Source organism: Pteropus vampyrus, unplaced genomic scaffold, assembly GCF_000151845.1.
Source record: "Pteropus vampyrus isolate Shadow unplaced genomic scaffold, Pvam_2.0 Scaffold92, whole genome shotgun sequence".
Taxonomy (NCBI): Eukaryota; Metazoa; Chordata; class Mammalia; order Chiroptera; family Pteropodidae; genus Pteropus; species Pteropus vampyrus.
In genome coordinates this window covers 1,675,471-1,693,983 of record NW_011888873.1, presented here as the reverse complement: position 1 = coordinate 1,693,983, position 18,513 = coordinate 1,675,471, and the positions used below count along the sequence as shown (strand labels likewise).

Sequence of the window (18,513 nt, the reverse complement as noted above, 5' to 3'; positions counted from 1 at the left end):
TATTTAATTATTAGTAGCTTAAAATTATGATATTCCTAATTTATTTTTAAAGGACCCTTTAATGAAGCTGCAAGCAAAAATAAACAGATGCTACCTGGGGGATCCAAAGAAATGTCAGATCTCCAGGCAGGTTATTTTGACCCCCATTTTGTAAGGATATTTGAAGGTGAAAGCTACGTAAGTCTGAATCAAGTGAGGAGACGGCATATGATGGAAGAAGCCAAAAAAAATCTAGGCAAAGCCTTCCTCCCTAGTAATGGAGATAAAAAGCCGTAAGTGTTTAGGAGAAAAGTCTTAAAATACATCTCCTGCTCCTTTCTCTCCTCTAGCTAAATTATTTTTCCACAGGACTTACTTATATATGATTCATTTTAAAACTGTGATTTTTAGGTTTTGTCTAAGGTGGGGACAGTTATATTGGATGATTTAGGTTGACAAGTAATTTTTATTGATTCTCTTTATCACTTTAAACCTTGAATTATCTATGTCGCTGTTCTCTATTAGTATGTGTAATAAAGGCCAACCAAATAATGAAAATACATTTGATCAAAAACCTGGCAAAAGTAGTCAGTTTAGGAGAAAGATCACCTTGGGATATCATATCTGTGCTCTTGACTATTTCTGTTTTAAAAAAACTTTTTCAAAGAATTAAAAAAGTGAAATTGAAACTAAAAAAAAGTGAAATTAGAAGTCTTTTTTTTGATAAAGAAAATAATTTATCAAAGATAACATTATTTAAAAATCATTGTGAAGATACATGCATGGGTTTAACAATATTTTAATTGTAACAGTTGTCAATGTGAAGATTCATTTTTTTAATCATTAAACAAATAAAACCATACAGCCTACGTTATACCATATGATATAGCTAAGCTGTGTAATATGGTGTTACTTTACACTCAACGTCAATCTCTCCATTTAGAATTTATGACAAATGAGAATTGGTCGAGGGTTAATATTGTCCTTATTTGTGGTAATTTCTCGAAATTAGTAAAGCTTCAATGTCCTAAGTCAAAATTACTAAGTTTTTATTAAGAGTGGGAATTTCTTCTTTTCTTTTAGTATAGTTTAATCTTTTTCTACATTTTCACACTTTGGATAGGTTTGAGTTATTTATTTTTATTATTATTTTTGGGGGGAGCATCTTTATTTTCTCAGATATAAATTCAAACATGCATTTTCGGGGTCATTACTTAATTTTCTTTATGTAACATATGTATTTAACCTTAATTTTTTCCTACCATGATCTTTATTTAACCTTTTGTGGTAATATTTGGGAATTGTTGCCATGATACATTAGATTATAATATGCTTATTTTTGTTTGTCAGCCAAGAAGTAATGAATAGTTTTATAGTTAGACTTGTTTTCCTTTCTTTTTAAAGCTCACAAATATGTGAAAAACATCTGTAATTTAGTGGGATACAGAAAGTGTTTCCAAAAAGAGAGAGTGGTGGTATAAATAAGAAGCCTTCATACTGGTACTTATTCGACACCAAATGATGGAACCATAGGCATTTAATAAATTTTAAATGTACTGATATTTAATGCTTGCATTAAATGACATTCTATTTAGGTTATGCCCTTTTCTCTGATGTCTTTGCTTTATTTCTTTATTGTATTTTAGAATTTTATGACATATTCATAAATATTAATTAATGAAAATGAATATCTTCTCCTAATGGAACCTTTATTTGTAGGCCAGAGATAATAAGTAATCAATGTTGATGTCTTTCTAGTTTTTGAAATTTATAATTCAAATGTATAAACAGTGTCCAGTTTTGATAATAAGATTTCATATGCATTGGAGACCATTTTCTGATTATTAAAACTTGTTCATTGATAAGTTGGAAATTAGAGACTACAACTATTGCTAACATTAGTTATCCTTTTTATTATGAAAATTTTAAAGAAAATATTTGTTAAAATAGACTGCTGAATGATAAATGGTTTAATGATTAACTATATACTGTGGGCCCAGAAAATTTGGCATTAAACTTGAAGAAAAGATTATTTTGTTAATTTTTTTCTGTAGTAAAGTAATAAGAAAATCAACAAAATTCCATGAGATCCAGTTTGCCTTTAACAGTGGAAACAATACTAATACATTTTGAAAGTATAGTTTCTGGTGAGTGGTTGGCCGGAAGGAATTAGCCATTTCTTAGCTGACTTGCCATAAAGTGCCTAGAAATTTATCCAAAAACACAAAAGGGTCTATTTATTGTTATAGTTAAATGAATTAATGGAAACTACTTTAACTTCCTAGAGATTATGAAGTTTTATTTATATGAAACATCTAAAGCATAAACATGAAAAACATCTCAAAATTTGTTTATGAAAAATGGGGAAAATTGGATTGAAAACTAATAAATGTTGTTTTTTCTCACTAAAGTTAGACGAGTCAATCCCATTGCATACATTGTGCTCCTTTTTCAATCTTTTTCTTTTTTTAATGAATTGCGGCAAAATGTATATAACACAAATTTTGCCATTTTTTTTTTTTAACTGTATTTAAGATCTGGTTTAGGAAGCTATTATGGAACAATAGGTGGACCAATCCCATTCTTCAGTGCACAGTCAAAACCCAGAGAAAAATATGAGGCACCTGGAAAGAATTTATACACAAACCCAGGAAAGAAAGGAACTGGATATGGGTAAGATATATTTAATACGTTGATATTGATTGCTTTGAACTTAAAAAATAAAATTTAAAATTGCCTAACCCCAAAATCACTATTACTTCTTTTCATCCCTCAGCTATGCAAATGTTACCATAGGTAAACAGTTTTCACACTCTGCTGATTTCTACGATGCACCAAAACTAAATTATAAGGTAATCTATTTTAACTATTTTCAAACTTTCTCAATTAATTTACTTAGAGAATTCACTTATGATCTCTGTCATTTAACTCACATATTTCTATGTCTATAAGCTTATTTTCTGGAGATTTTTCTCTTTCTTTTTGAGATGCCTTGTCACCTTGGTTGATCATGGTGTTTAATGGACTATTTCTCTGCCTTGGCATTAATGAAAGTGTATTTTGCTTTTTATCCAGAAAGATTTATTATATAAAGATCTCTCTTTAGCCTGTTACAAAGAAGGTGTTTTTATTTTGGTTTTCAGTAGGTAGCATCTAAGCCTCTTGGATCTCTGCTTTATATAAAGCCTTAATAATAACTTTTTTCCCCCTTATAGATGCTTAATCATGCTCGCTACCCTCAGTCTCAGTCCCTGTCAGCATTAGCGACAGTTTCGGTAGTGTTTGCTCAGATTCCCCTGGGGCTCCGCAGTGTTTAGTCTTCGAGGATGTGGTGGGAGGGTTCCTCTGGGTTGGGGGATGCAGGCTGTGGCTCAGCCTCAGTTTTGCAACCACGACTGGTAAAAATCAACTGTTGTTTATCCGCCATCCCCGCTTCTCTTCTGTCCCTGCTTCTTTGCTGTCCCTGCTTCTCTGCTTTCTGTCCTGATGACTGGGCACTGCCGCCAGCCTGTGGAGCTCACAGCACTCCCAGGCAGGGATGTTCAAGGAACTCACCGCACCTTCTCCCCACTCCCTCCTCCTACAGGGAGCTCTGGCTGTGAGAGGAAGCTTCTTTATTTCTCCCAGTCCACCGCCCAACACCTGGGGTTCTGACCGGTGGTAGCTCTTATGTGCAGATCCCATGCTTAGACATGCTGGTGTGCAGTTTGGGCATTTTTTGTTGAGTTTTAGATGTTCAGCTTGTTGTGGTTTCAAGGCGAGACATCTGGGGATGTCTCTCACTCTGCCATGTTTCTGACATCACTCCCTCACTTGTGATCTAATTATGGTTTGTTTCGTTTTATCTATTTGTATAACTAGAGTGGTGGCACACCGATGTTTATGAATTGTGATAATTTTACATTTTGATATTAGATTTCCACGTCTTGCTATAGATCTTCTTAGCTCTTTCCAAAATGAACTTTTTTTTTGAAAAAAGTTACTGTTGAAATACAATATTACATTAGTTTCAGTTGTACAACATAGTGATTAAACATTCATATAGCTTAGGAAGTGATCATATCAATAAATCTAGTGCCCATCTGACACCATACACAGCTATTACAATGTTATTGACTGTATTCCTTATGCTGTACTTTACATCTCTGTGATTGTTTTTATAACCAACAGTTTGTACATTTTAATCCCTACCTCTATTTCACCTATCATTCTCCCCTCTTGCAACTATCAATTTATTCTTTGTATCTATGAGTTTGTTTCTATTTTGTTTGTTTTTTTTAGATTCCACATGTAAGTGAAATCATATAGTACTTACTTGTCTTTCTCTGTCTGACATATTTCACTTAGCATATCCTCTAGGTCCATCTATGTTGTTGCAACTGGTAAGGTTTCATTCTTTTTTTATAGCTGAGTAATATTCCATTGTATGTATGTACCACTTTTTCTTTATCCATTTATCTATTGTTGGACACTTAGGTTGCTTCCATATTGTAATACTACAATGAACATTTAGATGCATATGTCTTTTCAAATTAGTATTTTAGGTTGCTTTGGATAAATACTCAGAAGTGGGATTCCTGGGTCCTTCTTTGTCTCTTGTTATAGCCTTTATTTAAAGTCTATTTTGTCCAGCTTTTTTGTTTGTTTCCATTTTCAAGAAATAACTTTTCCCATCCCTTTGTTTTCAGTCTGTGTGTGTCTTTTGATCTAAAGTTAGTCTTTTGTAGGATGCATAAAGGGTCTTGTTTTCTTGTTCATTTAGCTACCCACTGTGTTTTGATTGGAGGATTTAATCCATTTACATTTAAAGTAATTGTTGATAGATACTATTGCCATTTTATTATTCATATTTTATATCTTTCTTCTTCTTCTTAAAGAAGTCCTTCTAACATTTCTCATAATCTTGGTTTGGTGTTGATGAACTCCTTTATCCTTTTTTTTTTTTGTCTGGGGAGCTCTTTATCAGTCCTTCAATTCTAAATGATACCTTTGCTGAGCAGAGCAATCTAGGTCCTTGCTTTTCATCACTTTGAATATTTCCTGCCAGTCCCTTCTGGCCTGCCAAGTTTCTGTTGAGAATCAGCTTACGGTCTTATAGGAGCTCCCTTGTAGGTAACTAACTGCTTTTCTCTTGTTGCTTTTAATATTCTCTTTGTCTTTAACTTTTGTCAGTTTAATTATTTCCTGTGTCTTGGTGTGGGCCTCTTTGGGTTCATCTTGTTTGAGACTCTATGTGCTTCCTGGGCTTGTATGTCTCTTTTCTTTGTTAGGTTAAAGAAGTTTCTCATCATTATCTCTTCAAATAGGTTTTCAACTCCTTGAGCTCTCTCTTCTCCTTCTGGTACCCCTATGATGCAAATATTAATACGCTTGATATTGTCCCAGAGGCCCCTTAAACTATCCTCATGTTTTTGGATTCTTTTTTTCTGATTGAATGTTTTCTGCTACTTTCAAAATCACCGATTAGATCCCCTGCTTTATCTAATCTACTGTTGATTCCTCCTAAGGTATTCTTCATTTCGGTTATTGTATTCTTCATTTCTGACTGGTTATTTTTTATGTCTTCTATCTCCATTATTATGTTTTCTATCTCTTTTTAAAGTTCTCACTGAGTTAACCTACTGTTCCCCTAAGTTCATTGAGTATTCTTGTAACAAGTGTTTCGAACTCTGCATCTATAGATTGCTTGTCTCTACTTTGTTTAGTTTCTTTTTTTCTGGCACTTTATTCTTTTCTTTTTTTTCAGCTATGTTTCTATGTCTCCTCATTTTGGTTGTCTCCCCATGTTTGCTTCTGTGTATTAGGTAGGGCTGCTACATCTCCTGGCCTTATATAGTAGGTGTCCTTTGGGGCCTAGTGGCACAGTCTCCATGGTCACCTGAGCTGGGTGCTTCAAGTGTATACCTTGTATGGGATGTGTATGCCTTCCTTCTATAATTGAACTTTGGTTGCAGTTTGCGTATCACTAGAAGGTTTTCACCTCCAGGCTGATTAGTTGTGACAACTGGCCAATGACTGCAGTAGAGGAGCTGTTGTATAGAGTCTGACCCTATGGAGCAAAATTTACTTTAGCAGAGCTCTGGTGCCTACCCAGTCTGTCCTCTGGGTGTGTCGTCCCCAGATGTGGCCCCAGGTAGTGCTCTGGCTTGGTCTGAAGCCCCTCCCCTCCCAGGGTTACCTGGTATGAGCCAGCAAGCAATCTGTATATGATCGCCACTCATACTGGGCTTTGAGATGCCTCGAGAGGCCAAGTTACAAATTGAGGCTAGCTGCTGCTAGTTCTGGGCATGTTGCTGCTCAGCAAGAGGTACGGGGTGTTCAGAGGCCAGATGCTGCTTGTTTGGGTTTTGTGAACTTTTGAGAGATTTTAGGAAAGTCCGCAGCATGAGCCAAGATAGGCCTTTTATATGAAAAAGCCACCAGAAGCGGCTTGGGTGGGCCCATAAGTTGGTTGGGGCAAGGTCTCAGGGAATCACCAGGATAGGGTGACCAGAGTTAGCCAGGTCGATAGAAACTCAGATATGATGGCCACCTGCCTTTGCACGCAGGTGAGGGGAGGGCCCAACGAAGGAATAGTGAGGGGAGGGCCCAACGAAGGAATAGTGAGGGGAGGGCCCAACAAAGGAATAGTGAGGGGAGGGCCCAACAAAGGAATAGTGGCTTCCACTATCACTTCTGTCTGGAAGAAAGCTGCCACTCCAGCCCTCGCCCTGAAGCCAGACCATTGAGCTCCTCCCTGTATATATCCCTGCTGCCCTTCAAGTTACTGCCCCAGCACTGGAGCTCAGAGCAAGTGAGTTTGTCAGTGAGTAAGTACAGGCATAGGCCCTCCAACAAGAATGCCTGGGATGCCTGCAGCTCTCAGTCTCACTCAGCCACAAACTCCACTGGTTTTCACAGTCAGAAGTTGTGGGGACCTCTCTCTCCAGCATTGTAACTTCAGGCTGGGGAACCTGTTATGGAGCTGGGACCCCCTCACTCCTCTGAGGAGACCTCCACAGCCAAGATATCCCTCTTGATTCTAAACCACCACATGCAATTGTGGGACCAGACCAGTTCTGCATCTCTGCCCCTCTTACCAGTCTTGAGGTAGCCTCTTTTGTATGTCTTTAGTTGTATTTCTGTTCGTGTAAAGCAGATGTACTAACCACTACACTATGGAACCACGTCCCATTCCGTGTATTTTAAATCTCTCACATTGTGATTTTGCTTTATAGAAATTCAATTTGAGAATTTTTTTATATCTTACATGTCTCAACTTTATGAGCATATGGAATGCAGTTATAATTATTGTTTTAATTTCCTCTGCTAATTCTAATGTCTGTGTCAGTTCTTGGTTGATTTTGAATGATTGATTTTTCTTCTTATTATGGGTTATATTTTCCCACCTCTTTGCATTACTAGTAGTTTTGACTGGATGTTAGGCATTGTGAATTTTACCTTGTTGAGTGTTATATATTTTTGTGTTCTCATAACTATTCTTGGGCTTTGTTCTGGGATGCAGTTAAATTAGTTGGAAACGGTTTGATTTTTTTCAGGTCTTCTTTGAAGATTTGTTAGGTGGGATGGGAGCAATGCTCAATATAGGGCTAATTCTTCCTTATTACTGAGGCAAGACCTTTCTGTGTGCTCTACCTGGTGCCCTGGGAATCATGTTTTCTAGCAGAACTGATGGAACCAGCACCCATCCCAGCTCTGTGTGAGAGCTGGAGACTGTTACCGCTAATCTTTTTTTGCTTTTGATCAGTTTCCTCACACACATGTGCTGATCAGAACTCAACTGAATACTCTAGGGTAGGTTTTGGTAAAACAAAAACAGTATTCTAGTAAAAAGCGATTCTTAAAGCATTGCCTTATGATAACCTGTATTAGAAACACCTGGGGTAACTGATATGACTGCAGATTAATGGGCTATACAGCAGACCAGTAGAATCAGAAATCTCTGAGGGAAGAGTTCAGTAATTTGTAATTTAAATTATGATGTGATTCACGAAAATGAACATTTAAGAAACACTGCCCCGAAGAATAAATGGAATGGTTATGTTATTAGTACCATTGTGGTGTGGGCGAGGGGAGAGGAGATCGTCAAAAAGGAGTGAAATTCCATAGGCTGAAGACAAGTAAAAGCAAGAGAAAAATCCAAAAAGAGTGAAAAATTCTGAAAGTGTTACAGTAGAGTTCTTAGTAATGAAAAGTCATCTTCCCTGAATTAACTATTTTAGAATTCATTTACCAAGCATTTTCAGTTTTCTGTCGAATGATGAAATACTAGATTTCATATTTGAAAAAAGCGAAAAAATATGTCAGCATTAACTTTATAGTTGCCTTTTGAATCTATATTTCATAACATGAAAAACTTTCTCTGCTATATTGACAGTAATTTTTATGCTTTATATTGTCCCATAGAGAAGATTGTGATATAGGAGGGAAAAAATGACCTTCATTTTGCTTGAGTATGAGGTAGCTAATAATATTGTAATATAAAAATATTATAATATGAAAAGTAAGTATTTCTCATTCTTAGAAGTAAAAACTTTTATTGAGGGCCTACCATATACCAGGTTCTTTATACACTTATACACTTAATCTTTACAACAGCGTGGGGGTTATGTGGATATTATTCTCATTGACAGTTGAAGAAAATATGACATTAAAAGGGTCCCAGAGTCCCCGAGAAATGCTAAAAAGTAGGACAGAGTTAGGGTTTGAACTAAAGACCAGTCTTTTTTTACTACATTGTATCACCCAGATCATTAATATAGATTTGTTCAGGTGATAAATAGATCTCTATACTTCAAATAAATTTATATCCAAAATGAACAATCATAGTTGTGTTTGTTATAAATAAGCATATCTTTTGTATCATAAAAACAGAACATAACAAAGGAATGTTTTAAAAAATGTGAATACTTATATTAAAATTTAAGAGAAAATTCAACTCTACATCTATCAGTTTGAGTAATTTATGCTATATAATTTCAAACTCTTTAATTTACAGAAAGAGAATGAAGAACATCATCGTTTACTTAAAGGGACACCTTTCAAGTTAAATCTTTACCCAAGTGAATATTTTGATACTAATCCTTATTCGTTTGGGAAAACTTTACCACCAGTTAAAAAAGTAGAGAAGAAAGAATTACTTGGAAGCCCTTTTAAGCCTTCTTCTCCTGGTAAAAAGGTAGGTTAAAAATTTTAGAATGAAAAAATATTAGGCATTTTAAAGAAATGGTGCCTCTCGCTGTCAAATTATTTTATCATCCATGTAAATAATAAACTTTTGTTTGTATTCATGCCAAGAACCATGAAACCCTTTTTTAAGCAAAATTATGAAAAGTCACAAAGCATGGCTAGTGTAGGGAATAATGAAGCTCTTATAATGAAGTAATTATTAATCAGTTCATATATTTTTTAATTTACAATATATTTTCTAAATGCTTCTCTAAATCTTAGGTATAGTTTTTCTCAAAACCGTAAAAAAGTCAGAACATCTTTTCATTTTTGAAACAATTAAAATGTCTCACTCTTCTGAAGTTTACAAGTGTGAATAAAAGTCAAAATGCTTCTTATAGTTTATAAACCTTAGGTTGTATATTTTGTTTTTCTTCTGTGAATTGCCTGTTTATTTTCTTGGTGGATTTTCTATTAGGATATTTGTCTTTTTTATATCGATTTGTAAGATCTTTTCTATGTTAAGGATATTGTTATTTGGTCATTTGAGTTTGAAGATAATTTTTTTTGTCTGTTGAAACTCTGACTTTGGTTATGGTATTTTGAGCTATTCAGAAATTTAGCGATTTAATGTAGTCAAATTGATCAGTCTTTTGTGCTGAGTTTTATGATGTCATAACCTTACTACCAATATTAGAAAAATATACATTCTTGATTTCTTCTATTAATTTTATTCTTTTGCATTTAAATATTAATCTGAAATATGTTTTGATGCGAAGAGTGAAGTAAGGATCAGCTTTTATCTTTTTTAAAATCTAGTTTTTAGTGCAGGAGGAACTGGGGGGAGGATGTGTCTATATCTTGATTTCGTTTGTGATTTCAAGGATGTATATATCTGTCAAAACTAAAAGGATTGTAAACTTTAAATGGGTGTAATTTATTATAAATGAATTACACTTCAGTAAAACTGATATTTTTTAAAAAGCCAATTGTTCACAATCTCACTGATATAATTTTTAATACCACTGCTTCGAAATGCCACTCATCAAATCAGAATTCTCATATTTTGAGGGTTTTTTCCCCTGAATTTCCATTCTATCAGACTGATTTTTATTCATTTGTATCAGTACCAAACTTTTTAATTATTACTATTACATTTTAATATTGGATAGTCTAGTCTCTATTACTCTTTAAAAATAGTGGCTGTTCTCCTATATTTGTTCTCTAGAAATTTGGAATTATTTTTTAAAGTTCTAGGAGAAAAATATCTTTGTTATTTTGCTATAAAATCAAATCTTTAGATTTTTGGATATATTAGCATATTTATAATTTGAATTTTCTGATCTAGAAATAAACTACTTATATAAACCTACCTTTCCCTTGTAGAATTTTATATTTTACTTCATACAGGTTTATATATCTTATATTCTCACCTATTTTAAGGCTGTAGTCAATAGTTTTTGTTCCTGTCATATTTCCCCTCATAATATTTGTCTTTATAAAACATTTCATATTTTAAAATAACCAACTACTTCATTAAACTTTATGTTCTGTGGGTATTCTGCTGATTCTTTTTGGATTTTCAGATATATGATTATATTATCTGCAAATAATTTTGCTTCTTCCTTTCCAGTATCTATATCTCTTATATCATGCTCATGTCAAATTTCTTAAGCTAGCAGTAGTGGCCATCCTTGCCTTAATCTTGAATTTAATGGGGATACCTCTAGTGTTTCATTTTTATAGATGCCAAAAATAGCAATAAATCAGGAATGTATGTAAAATTATATTAACTGTTTAGGTGTAATCTATTTAGACTTTATTTTTTCTCCCTTTGACTTGTTATTAAGTGAATAACAGTAATAGGTTTCTTGACATGAATCTCATTTGGCCATGTTGTATTAATCTTTAAGTGTCAATACCGTGTTTTATTTGTTAATATTTTATTAAGTATTTGCATCAATAATTTTAGGTGTGACTAGTCTGTACTTTTTTTTGATATGCCTTGTTCTATTTTTGCATGAGTAGATGCTATCATCTTAAAATAATCAGGGACATTTCCTTCTTTTTTTACTTTCTGTAACAGTTTAAATAGCACCAGAAATATCTGTTTCTTAAAGCTTGAAAGCATCATCATCAGAAATGTTCTGGGCTTAATTTCTTGTATGGTATCTGTTTTCTGTGGGTTCTTTCTCTTTTTGAGACGATTTTGACATTTATATACTTTTTGAAAATCATTCAGGTTTTCAAATTTATTAACATAGAGATTTACAAAAATAGTATTTATATTTTTGGTATCTCACATATGTATGGGTTTTCCCCATCCTTTTGTATGAGTATATTCTTAATTATAATATAGACTTATCTATTAAATTTATTTTAAAGGCATCATCCGGTGCATTGGTATGTTTACCATATATATTTTTCTATTTTTAATTCAACTATTTTGCTTTTACATTTATTAATGAATTTAATTTACTTTTCTTAAGTTTTATTATTATTTGTTGCTCTTCAAAATAACAGTCTACATGTCCTCAATATGGAAAACTTGAAAATTTACAACCATATATTCAAATGAATTAAATATTCATGTATATTTGGCTTAGATACTGTAAGAGAAAGGATGTCTAAGTAAATGCATTATTATGATTCTGTAGAGTTTTCTTGGTAACTATATATAATATAAAGATTAAAATCATGGTAAATCAGTTTAAAAAGTCAAAGTAAAATATTTGTTTTATGTATGGTCAAAAATATTTTGATCAACTTCTCTTAACATACTATAAATAAATATAAAGTAGATCACATTTTTTCTCACCTTCTATTTCTATTTTTATTTTTTTAAAATTATCATTTTAAGAATATTATTGTCCTATAAACATTTGCATTTTAATAGAGAACTTTTAGATTTACAATGTCTTAACCCCATAAAATTGGCGGTAGGAAGACTGCTAGTATTTGAATTAAACGTGTAGACAACTTTTTTTAAATGTCAAAACAGCTCCAGGGACAATACACAAATATGTATGAACTTCTTCAAAATCGAATTTTTTAAAAGCATTTTACAAAACCACATAAAACTGTCTTGTATTTATTTGTAGGCTGGTGGAATGAAGGCAGGAACATTTGAACCTTATCCTTCACATTCTGCTGACCCTTATGTGGTTAAATTGGCAAGCCAGCCTACCAGCAAAGGTGCTAAGGTATTCCACCCACCAGGTGGACCGAAAAGCAGACCAGTTCAAAGTATAATGACTTTGAATGTCAAAAGGTAATAATATGTTACATTTAGCTCTTAAATCAAGAAAAATTGTTTTTAATGTTTAGATTTCTTCAAAATAATATCCTTTATTTATATATACCTTTAAAAATGACAAATTTGGGTGACTAGAAATCTCGGCTCCTTCTAATATACCCACCCTCCCTTACAGAAGTTCTTTCCCATCTTCTGAAATTCCCAATTGGAAAAGCTGAATTTATCTGTACCATAATTTTTAAGTAAATCTACAGCACTTTATTATAAGTCATTTGAGACTATTTAGATATTTATAGTTCAGTCAGCAGTACATGTTAACTTTGTCTGTTTCTCAAAGAGAGTTTTGACTCTTGTTAAAGGGCTCTAGGCTCTTAGTAATTAAGAGGAATCCTAATGACACTTAAGATTTCTGTCCTTAATTTTGAAATAATCTTTTATGAAAACAGGAAATATTCTTGTTAATTAAAAATGCTATTAACATCACTTTATAGTACTTTGAGGAAAATTATATTATTAAAGTATCTTAAAACTTCAGTTTTACCCAGGTTTTGGACTGTCTCAAAACTGAAAAGAAGCTCTCAAGAGCTCAGAACATAAATTAGAAAAGGACAGCCCATCATATTTTTGTGTGTGCATGCAATATTGTAAACAAGTGGAAGAATTTATTTGATTACCTTTCTATCTACCGAAGGAGTTTTAATGCCAATTGAACTAATTTACATATTTCTAACTTCAGTGTAATCATACAGTGGATTAGGCAAAGACACCAAATTCACATTCTTTTATAAAAACAGTAGTACATTTTTATCACTTGTGGACAGTGATTATACTAACATTATTATTATATCACAAAAGTAAGACTACTCTTTATTATTTATGTAATTTAACTATTGTCTATGGGAATAATAATCTGAGGGTGGTTTTCTATGCATTCTTTTCTAGTGTAGAACAGACCTGAGAAAGTTCTATGATGCCCTAGCATATCTGTTTGTACAAAGAAAAGAAAAAGTAACTGATTGCTCTTTTGAAAAATCAGATTAGTAATTTCGAGTTTACTGAAATCTCTTCCTTTTTACATTATCACAAATATTATTCTAAATCAAGTTTTAACTCCCCTTACCCTAATTTTAAAACTAATAAGCTTCTGGGTGGTAATATTTAAAATTGGCCCCATAAACCAACTTTTCCTTCTTAAATTATACTTTTATTTTTTTTAAAGTATATATGACATATAAAGTGAAGCTTTTTATTTTGGTGTGAAAATATGGTTTTGGATTGTTAACTTTTTATTGTAAAATGTTTTTATGAGAATGTACAAATGTATTACTTGCACCTATAAAATTAGATGATCATTTATTTTTTAATTTTAGGACACTAAATATGAAGAACTACAAGACTGCTTCAGTACAGTCCTATTAGCATCTGGAAGACAAATGGCTTTCTAGATCCTGACTACCATTAATTCATTATCAACTGCTAATTATTTGAAAAATATAAGATGTTATGGAACAGATAGGTCAAGCATTTAAAAGAAATTTACTACTACTAACCTAATACTCTACCTTGTTTTAGTACTATTACTTAAGGAATAAATAGTGTTTAACATATAATTACTGATCTGTGTTTCTGAGGAGAACATGATGTTTAGAAATTTTATAAAATCTTGAAGTGTAGTCTGTCATTTGAGAGCTTTTACTCAATGTAAACAAATTGCTGCAAGGTTGGTGGATGTGGGGGCTGGAGGGGTAGAAAGTACACAGTAACTTCTTAAACTGCTAGTTCTTCTTGGACGTATTTGAAAATTGGATTGATAGCCATCCAAGTGTCATATCCTGTTAAAGCATTCTTAGCATCAAAGATAAATATTGATTCATTCATATTGCACAGATTCATGTATACACATTCTATAGTGAGGCAAATGTCTCAATTTATGAGGTATCATGCTTTCTATATATGGCTTCTTTAAAGCATTAGATTAGCTTAGGCAGCCCCAGGATGAGTTGGGGGAAGGGAGAATGGGGAACGCACTCTTAGTTAAGTACTTTATAAAATATTACAAAGTTACATGGTAAATGAAGTTCGTCCTTGGTAGCCTCTCATGCTTCTCTGTAGCTGTTCAAAGCTGCCTCTCCTGGAGCATCTCCCCTAGGTCTTCTTACTCTCTTGTTCCCAAGTTCACTCTTCACTTACCCTACCACTTTTAAAAATATTTGTTAAAATATACAATTTAAATATATTACTGTAATTCATAGTGAGGACTCTATCATCAGTCCTCATTCAGTTTGGGCAGGAGGTGGTTGAGCTTGTGTTAAAAAGAGAAATTTATAATGTTTATTAATATAATGTATTGGGGAAGTTATTTTGATTCAGATGCTTTCTTAGGACTTGTCCCTCTGCCATTCTAGTCTTCTCAGAGCTGGAAATCAGAATGTATAGAGGCTGCAGTACTCTTCTTTTGGACCCGGTTTTTTTTTCCAATGGGGGAAACTATGTCAATCCAGATATACATCTGGCTTTTAAAGGGATTACAGATAGCACAGAGAATTTTTACTATTGTCAAACTCACACACATACATATATATGTGTGTATATATATATTTTTTATTTTCATGCCTCAATTGTTTACTTTTTTCTAAGAGAAATTTAAAATTCTTATTTCTTATCCAAAGGATAGTGTGGAATGAACATCCTAAAGACATTATCAAGGGTGTACTTTAACTCAAAGGGGAATACGTTATTTTCACAATAGGAATGGTTTTGCTAGGTGTGCATAACTGAATAAAATTCATATAGTTACACATCGATAAATGTTACCCAACAAGACTTATATATGCCCCCTTTTGAGATAAGAGGTTTGTATTTTCAGATTTTATTAAAATCTACATAATTGCTCATTTTTACCTCTGCCTTTTGTTAGCTATAATTAATTTTTATTACTGGGCCTCTCGTAGCAGTGCATACTTCACATAATATTCGTAGATGGGAATACACATCTAATGTCTTACCGAAGAGTATAAAAAGTAGTATGACAACTGGCAGAGCTTAGCTAGAGTTTACATAAAAGCACTGTGTCAATTTACAGAAAAGGAAATACAGAAACCAGTAATAGGAGTAATGAAGCATGTAGAAAAATTATAATTTTTGAAATGTTCAGTAATAGGGGAACACACACACATTTGATTTTAAGAGTGCAAACTATGATGTCCATTGATTGTTTTCTTAAAACAATTGTCTCTTCTTTTAATTTTGAAAATACAACGATATGACATTAGGTAGTTTTCTGTGAAACAACTCCCCTCCTACACCCTTCCCCCTGGCAGAGACATGAGGAGTTAAGAGTTAATGGACACTGGAATCTTCTCTTGACAACTCAGGCATCTGGTTATCTACTGTCCCATTATGATGCCTGTGTGACTTGAGTAGTTTTCTGTATCCACCACTGGTAAATAATGGAAGAAATAAGCTTGCTTAGCAGCTGTTAAGCTCTGATAAGAACAATCCAACAACATCTATTAAAGGTTCAAAATTGAAACAAAGGTTGAAGAGGTTAACCTGATCATGAAAGAGAGGCTTAACTTTAGGAGCGACTTAGATCAACAGGAAACTCCAACAGGAACTGGAAGAAAGTTAAACAGTAGCCTATCATATTTTTGGAAATTTTGTCTTGCTTCTTCAGAGACTGCCTGCTCCTTTGTATGTTAATGTTCTGGAATGTGCTTTAAGCTAGGCTCACTAACTTTATAATATTTTACACTAGCTGTGTAAATTGAAGTAGATCACTTAAGCCCTTGAGACCCTTTCCAGAAGAATGAAGATTAAATTAAAAATGTTTCATAAGATGAAAAAATTATATATAAAACATAAAAAAAATCTTCCATCAAATCAAGTAATTTGTTCTAAATAAGGTGTAAGGTAATTTGTTAATTTGAATTTTCATCAATTATAACAGTATTTTAGCATGATACTTTGTTTAAAATGTCAAAAATAATTAATAGCTAGTACTTAGTGTTTACTTATCAGGTTTCATCCCATATGGCTTATGTGTTAATATGTTTATATTTACTAATCAGTTAATCTTCATTTAACAAATGAAGAAACGGAGGCAGAGCAAAGTTAAGTGACTGATCCAAGGTAGCACAACCAACAGAGGCCAGGGAGTCTGGCTGCTTTTAACCACCTATTACATTTTGTTCCCAGGCCACTTCCCCAGTTTTCCACAGAAACAATGATCCTTCTTAAACGGCTTCAAGTTACATTATTCATTTCACTCTGCAGCCTTTATTAGAATTAGAGAGCTCTGCTCACTTGTGGGAAATTAGGTATAGAGCACAAGTTAGCTGACACGAAGAAAGACTATTTCCAATTTATTCCTCCCTATACTTATCAAGGGGCACAAGTTAGAAGCTGTGGGAGATAGGTAGAGAAACATATTCCCAAAGTTATACATATTTTGAAAAATCTTCATAATGCAATATGTAATCTTTACATTTCAGTTAGGAACCTCAGTATCATCTTGTCTAAACTCCTCGATGCTTAAGACTCTTCACAACATTTCTACCAAGTGAATGTCCGTCCAGTCTGTGCCTGGCATTCTCTAATGTGATGACCACCTCTTCATTCAGCATTCATGTAACAAATATTGATTGCCTTCTGTGTGCCAGACATGGTCCTAGGCACTGGGATGCAGGTGTAAACCAAATAGATAAAAATCTCTGCCATACATTTGTTTAGGAAGACAGATGATAACATTGAGTAAAGACAAGTGCTCTCAAGAAAATAACGCAGGGTAAGGAGATAGAGAACAATGGGAGTGTGTTTGAACTATTTTTTTAAAAGATGGTTAGGAAAACATTGAGGAAGCAACATAAGAGAGACCTGAATGAAATGAGGGAGAAGATAGTTGTTCCAGCAAAAGAAATAGCAAATGCAAAGACCTTGAGGCAAGTGTGATCTTAGAGTGTTTATGAAACACCCAAAAGCCCAAGGTGGGTACAGCAAATTGAGAAACGTAAAGGATGTTAGCAGACTGGAGAGATACACAGGAGCTAAATCCTGAGGGTCTGTAGGTTATGGTAAGAAGTTTTGTTCTGAGTGTTATGAGAAGTCATTGAAAGTTTAGAGGACAGGCATGTCATATTAATAAGTAACATTTAACAAGATTTCTTGGTTGATATTTGGAGTATTGATTGAAGTAGGGAAAGAGTGAAAGCAGGAAGGCCACTGTCGTAGAAAAGACTTGGTGACAGCTTAGACCAGGGTGATGGCAGGTTGTGGTAATCTTAGAAAACAGTTTGGAAAATGTTTCTGATATAGAACTGAAATCTGACTCCTTAAAGTTTTTACTCATTAGTTCTTTTTCTACTACTTAGAGATATATAGGAAATATACCAATGCTTCTACAAAGGACAACTCTTCACATATTTGAAGGTAACTTTTCTTTTTCTGGTTGTTTATTTCTTATGCTTTTCAGTTCCTTCACCATTCAGTCCTTTCTTACAGAGTGATAATATGTCTCTTTTTAAAAGGATGCGGCTTAGATTGAATGTACTATTTCTTATATGGTCTGATCATCCCAGACTATATAAGAATTCTCATTTCCTTTTTTAATATATGATATTCTTATTAATGCAATTTAAGTTCTTCGCAAGCTCTCTTCAGACTTCTGTTTTCAACTATTTATAAACCATATCTCCAGCTTAAAACATTTTCCTGAATCAGATTTCTATTTATAATGTCTTTTATTTTTGAAAATACCACCTAGATAGCTCAAATGTCCTGCATCAAAATGGAATCTATCATTTTCCCCCTTAAATTAGCTCTTCATTAATTATTCCCTCTCTCAGTTAATGATACTTCCAAATATCAAGTAACTTAAAACTACTTTTGAAATTATTCAGAAATCATCTTTTACCATCAAATCCACTATTTCACTAACTTAAAAACCCTTTAGTGTGGATTCCCGTTGTCCTTAAGATAAAAGCAAAATTCATACCAAGGTTAAAGACTCTCTAAGATTTGGTTCCTTTTTCTTTTTTAAACTCCATTTCTTATTAACTTCTGAACCTCTTGCTCTTTTCATTGCACCTAGGGTAGATTTTTTTTTTTTTTTT

The 18,513-nt window shown here is 33.3% G+C and overlaps 2 protein-coding genes across 7 annotated transcripts in view; one reads left to right on the top strand and one right to left on the bottom strand.

Moving 5' to 3' along the window:
• Positions 1 to 14,059, top strand: part of CUNH4orf47 (chromosome unknown C4orf47 homolog) — a 20,101-nt gene extending 6,042 nt beyond the window's left edge. For all 5 annotated transcript variants that reach the window (XM_023532892.1, XM_011363998.2, XM_023532890.1 and 2 more), the window contains exons 3-8: positions 53 to 272; positions 2,515 to 2,652; positions 2,756 to 2,831; positions 8,978 to 9,157; positions 12,249 to 12,418; positions 13,774 to 14,059. In XM_023532892.1, the coding sequence (XP_023388660.1) occupies positions 53 to 272; positions 2,515 to 2,652; positions 2,756 to 2,831; positions 8,978 to 9,157; positions 12,249 to 12,418; positions 13,774 to 13,822 (833 nt within the window). In that variant the 3' untranslated portion in view covers positions 13,823 to 14,059. The remainder of the gene's footprint in view (positions 1 to 52; positions 273 to 2,514; positions 2,653 to 2,755; positions 2,832 to 8,977; positions 9,158 to 12,248; positions 12,419 to 13,773) is intronic.
• Positions 12,794 to 18,513, bottom strand: part of CCDC110 (coiled-coil domain containing 110) — a 19,199-nt gene continuing 13,479 nt past the window's right edge. For both annotated transcript variants that reach the window (XM_023532886.1, XM_023532887.1), the window contains one exon: positions 12,794 to 12,834. In XM_023532886.1, the coding sequence (XP_023388654.1) occupies positions 12,794 to 12,834 (41 nt within the window). The remainder of the gene's footprint in view (positions 12,835 to 18,513) is intronic.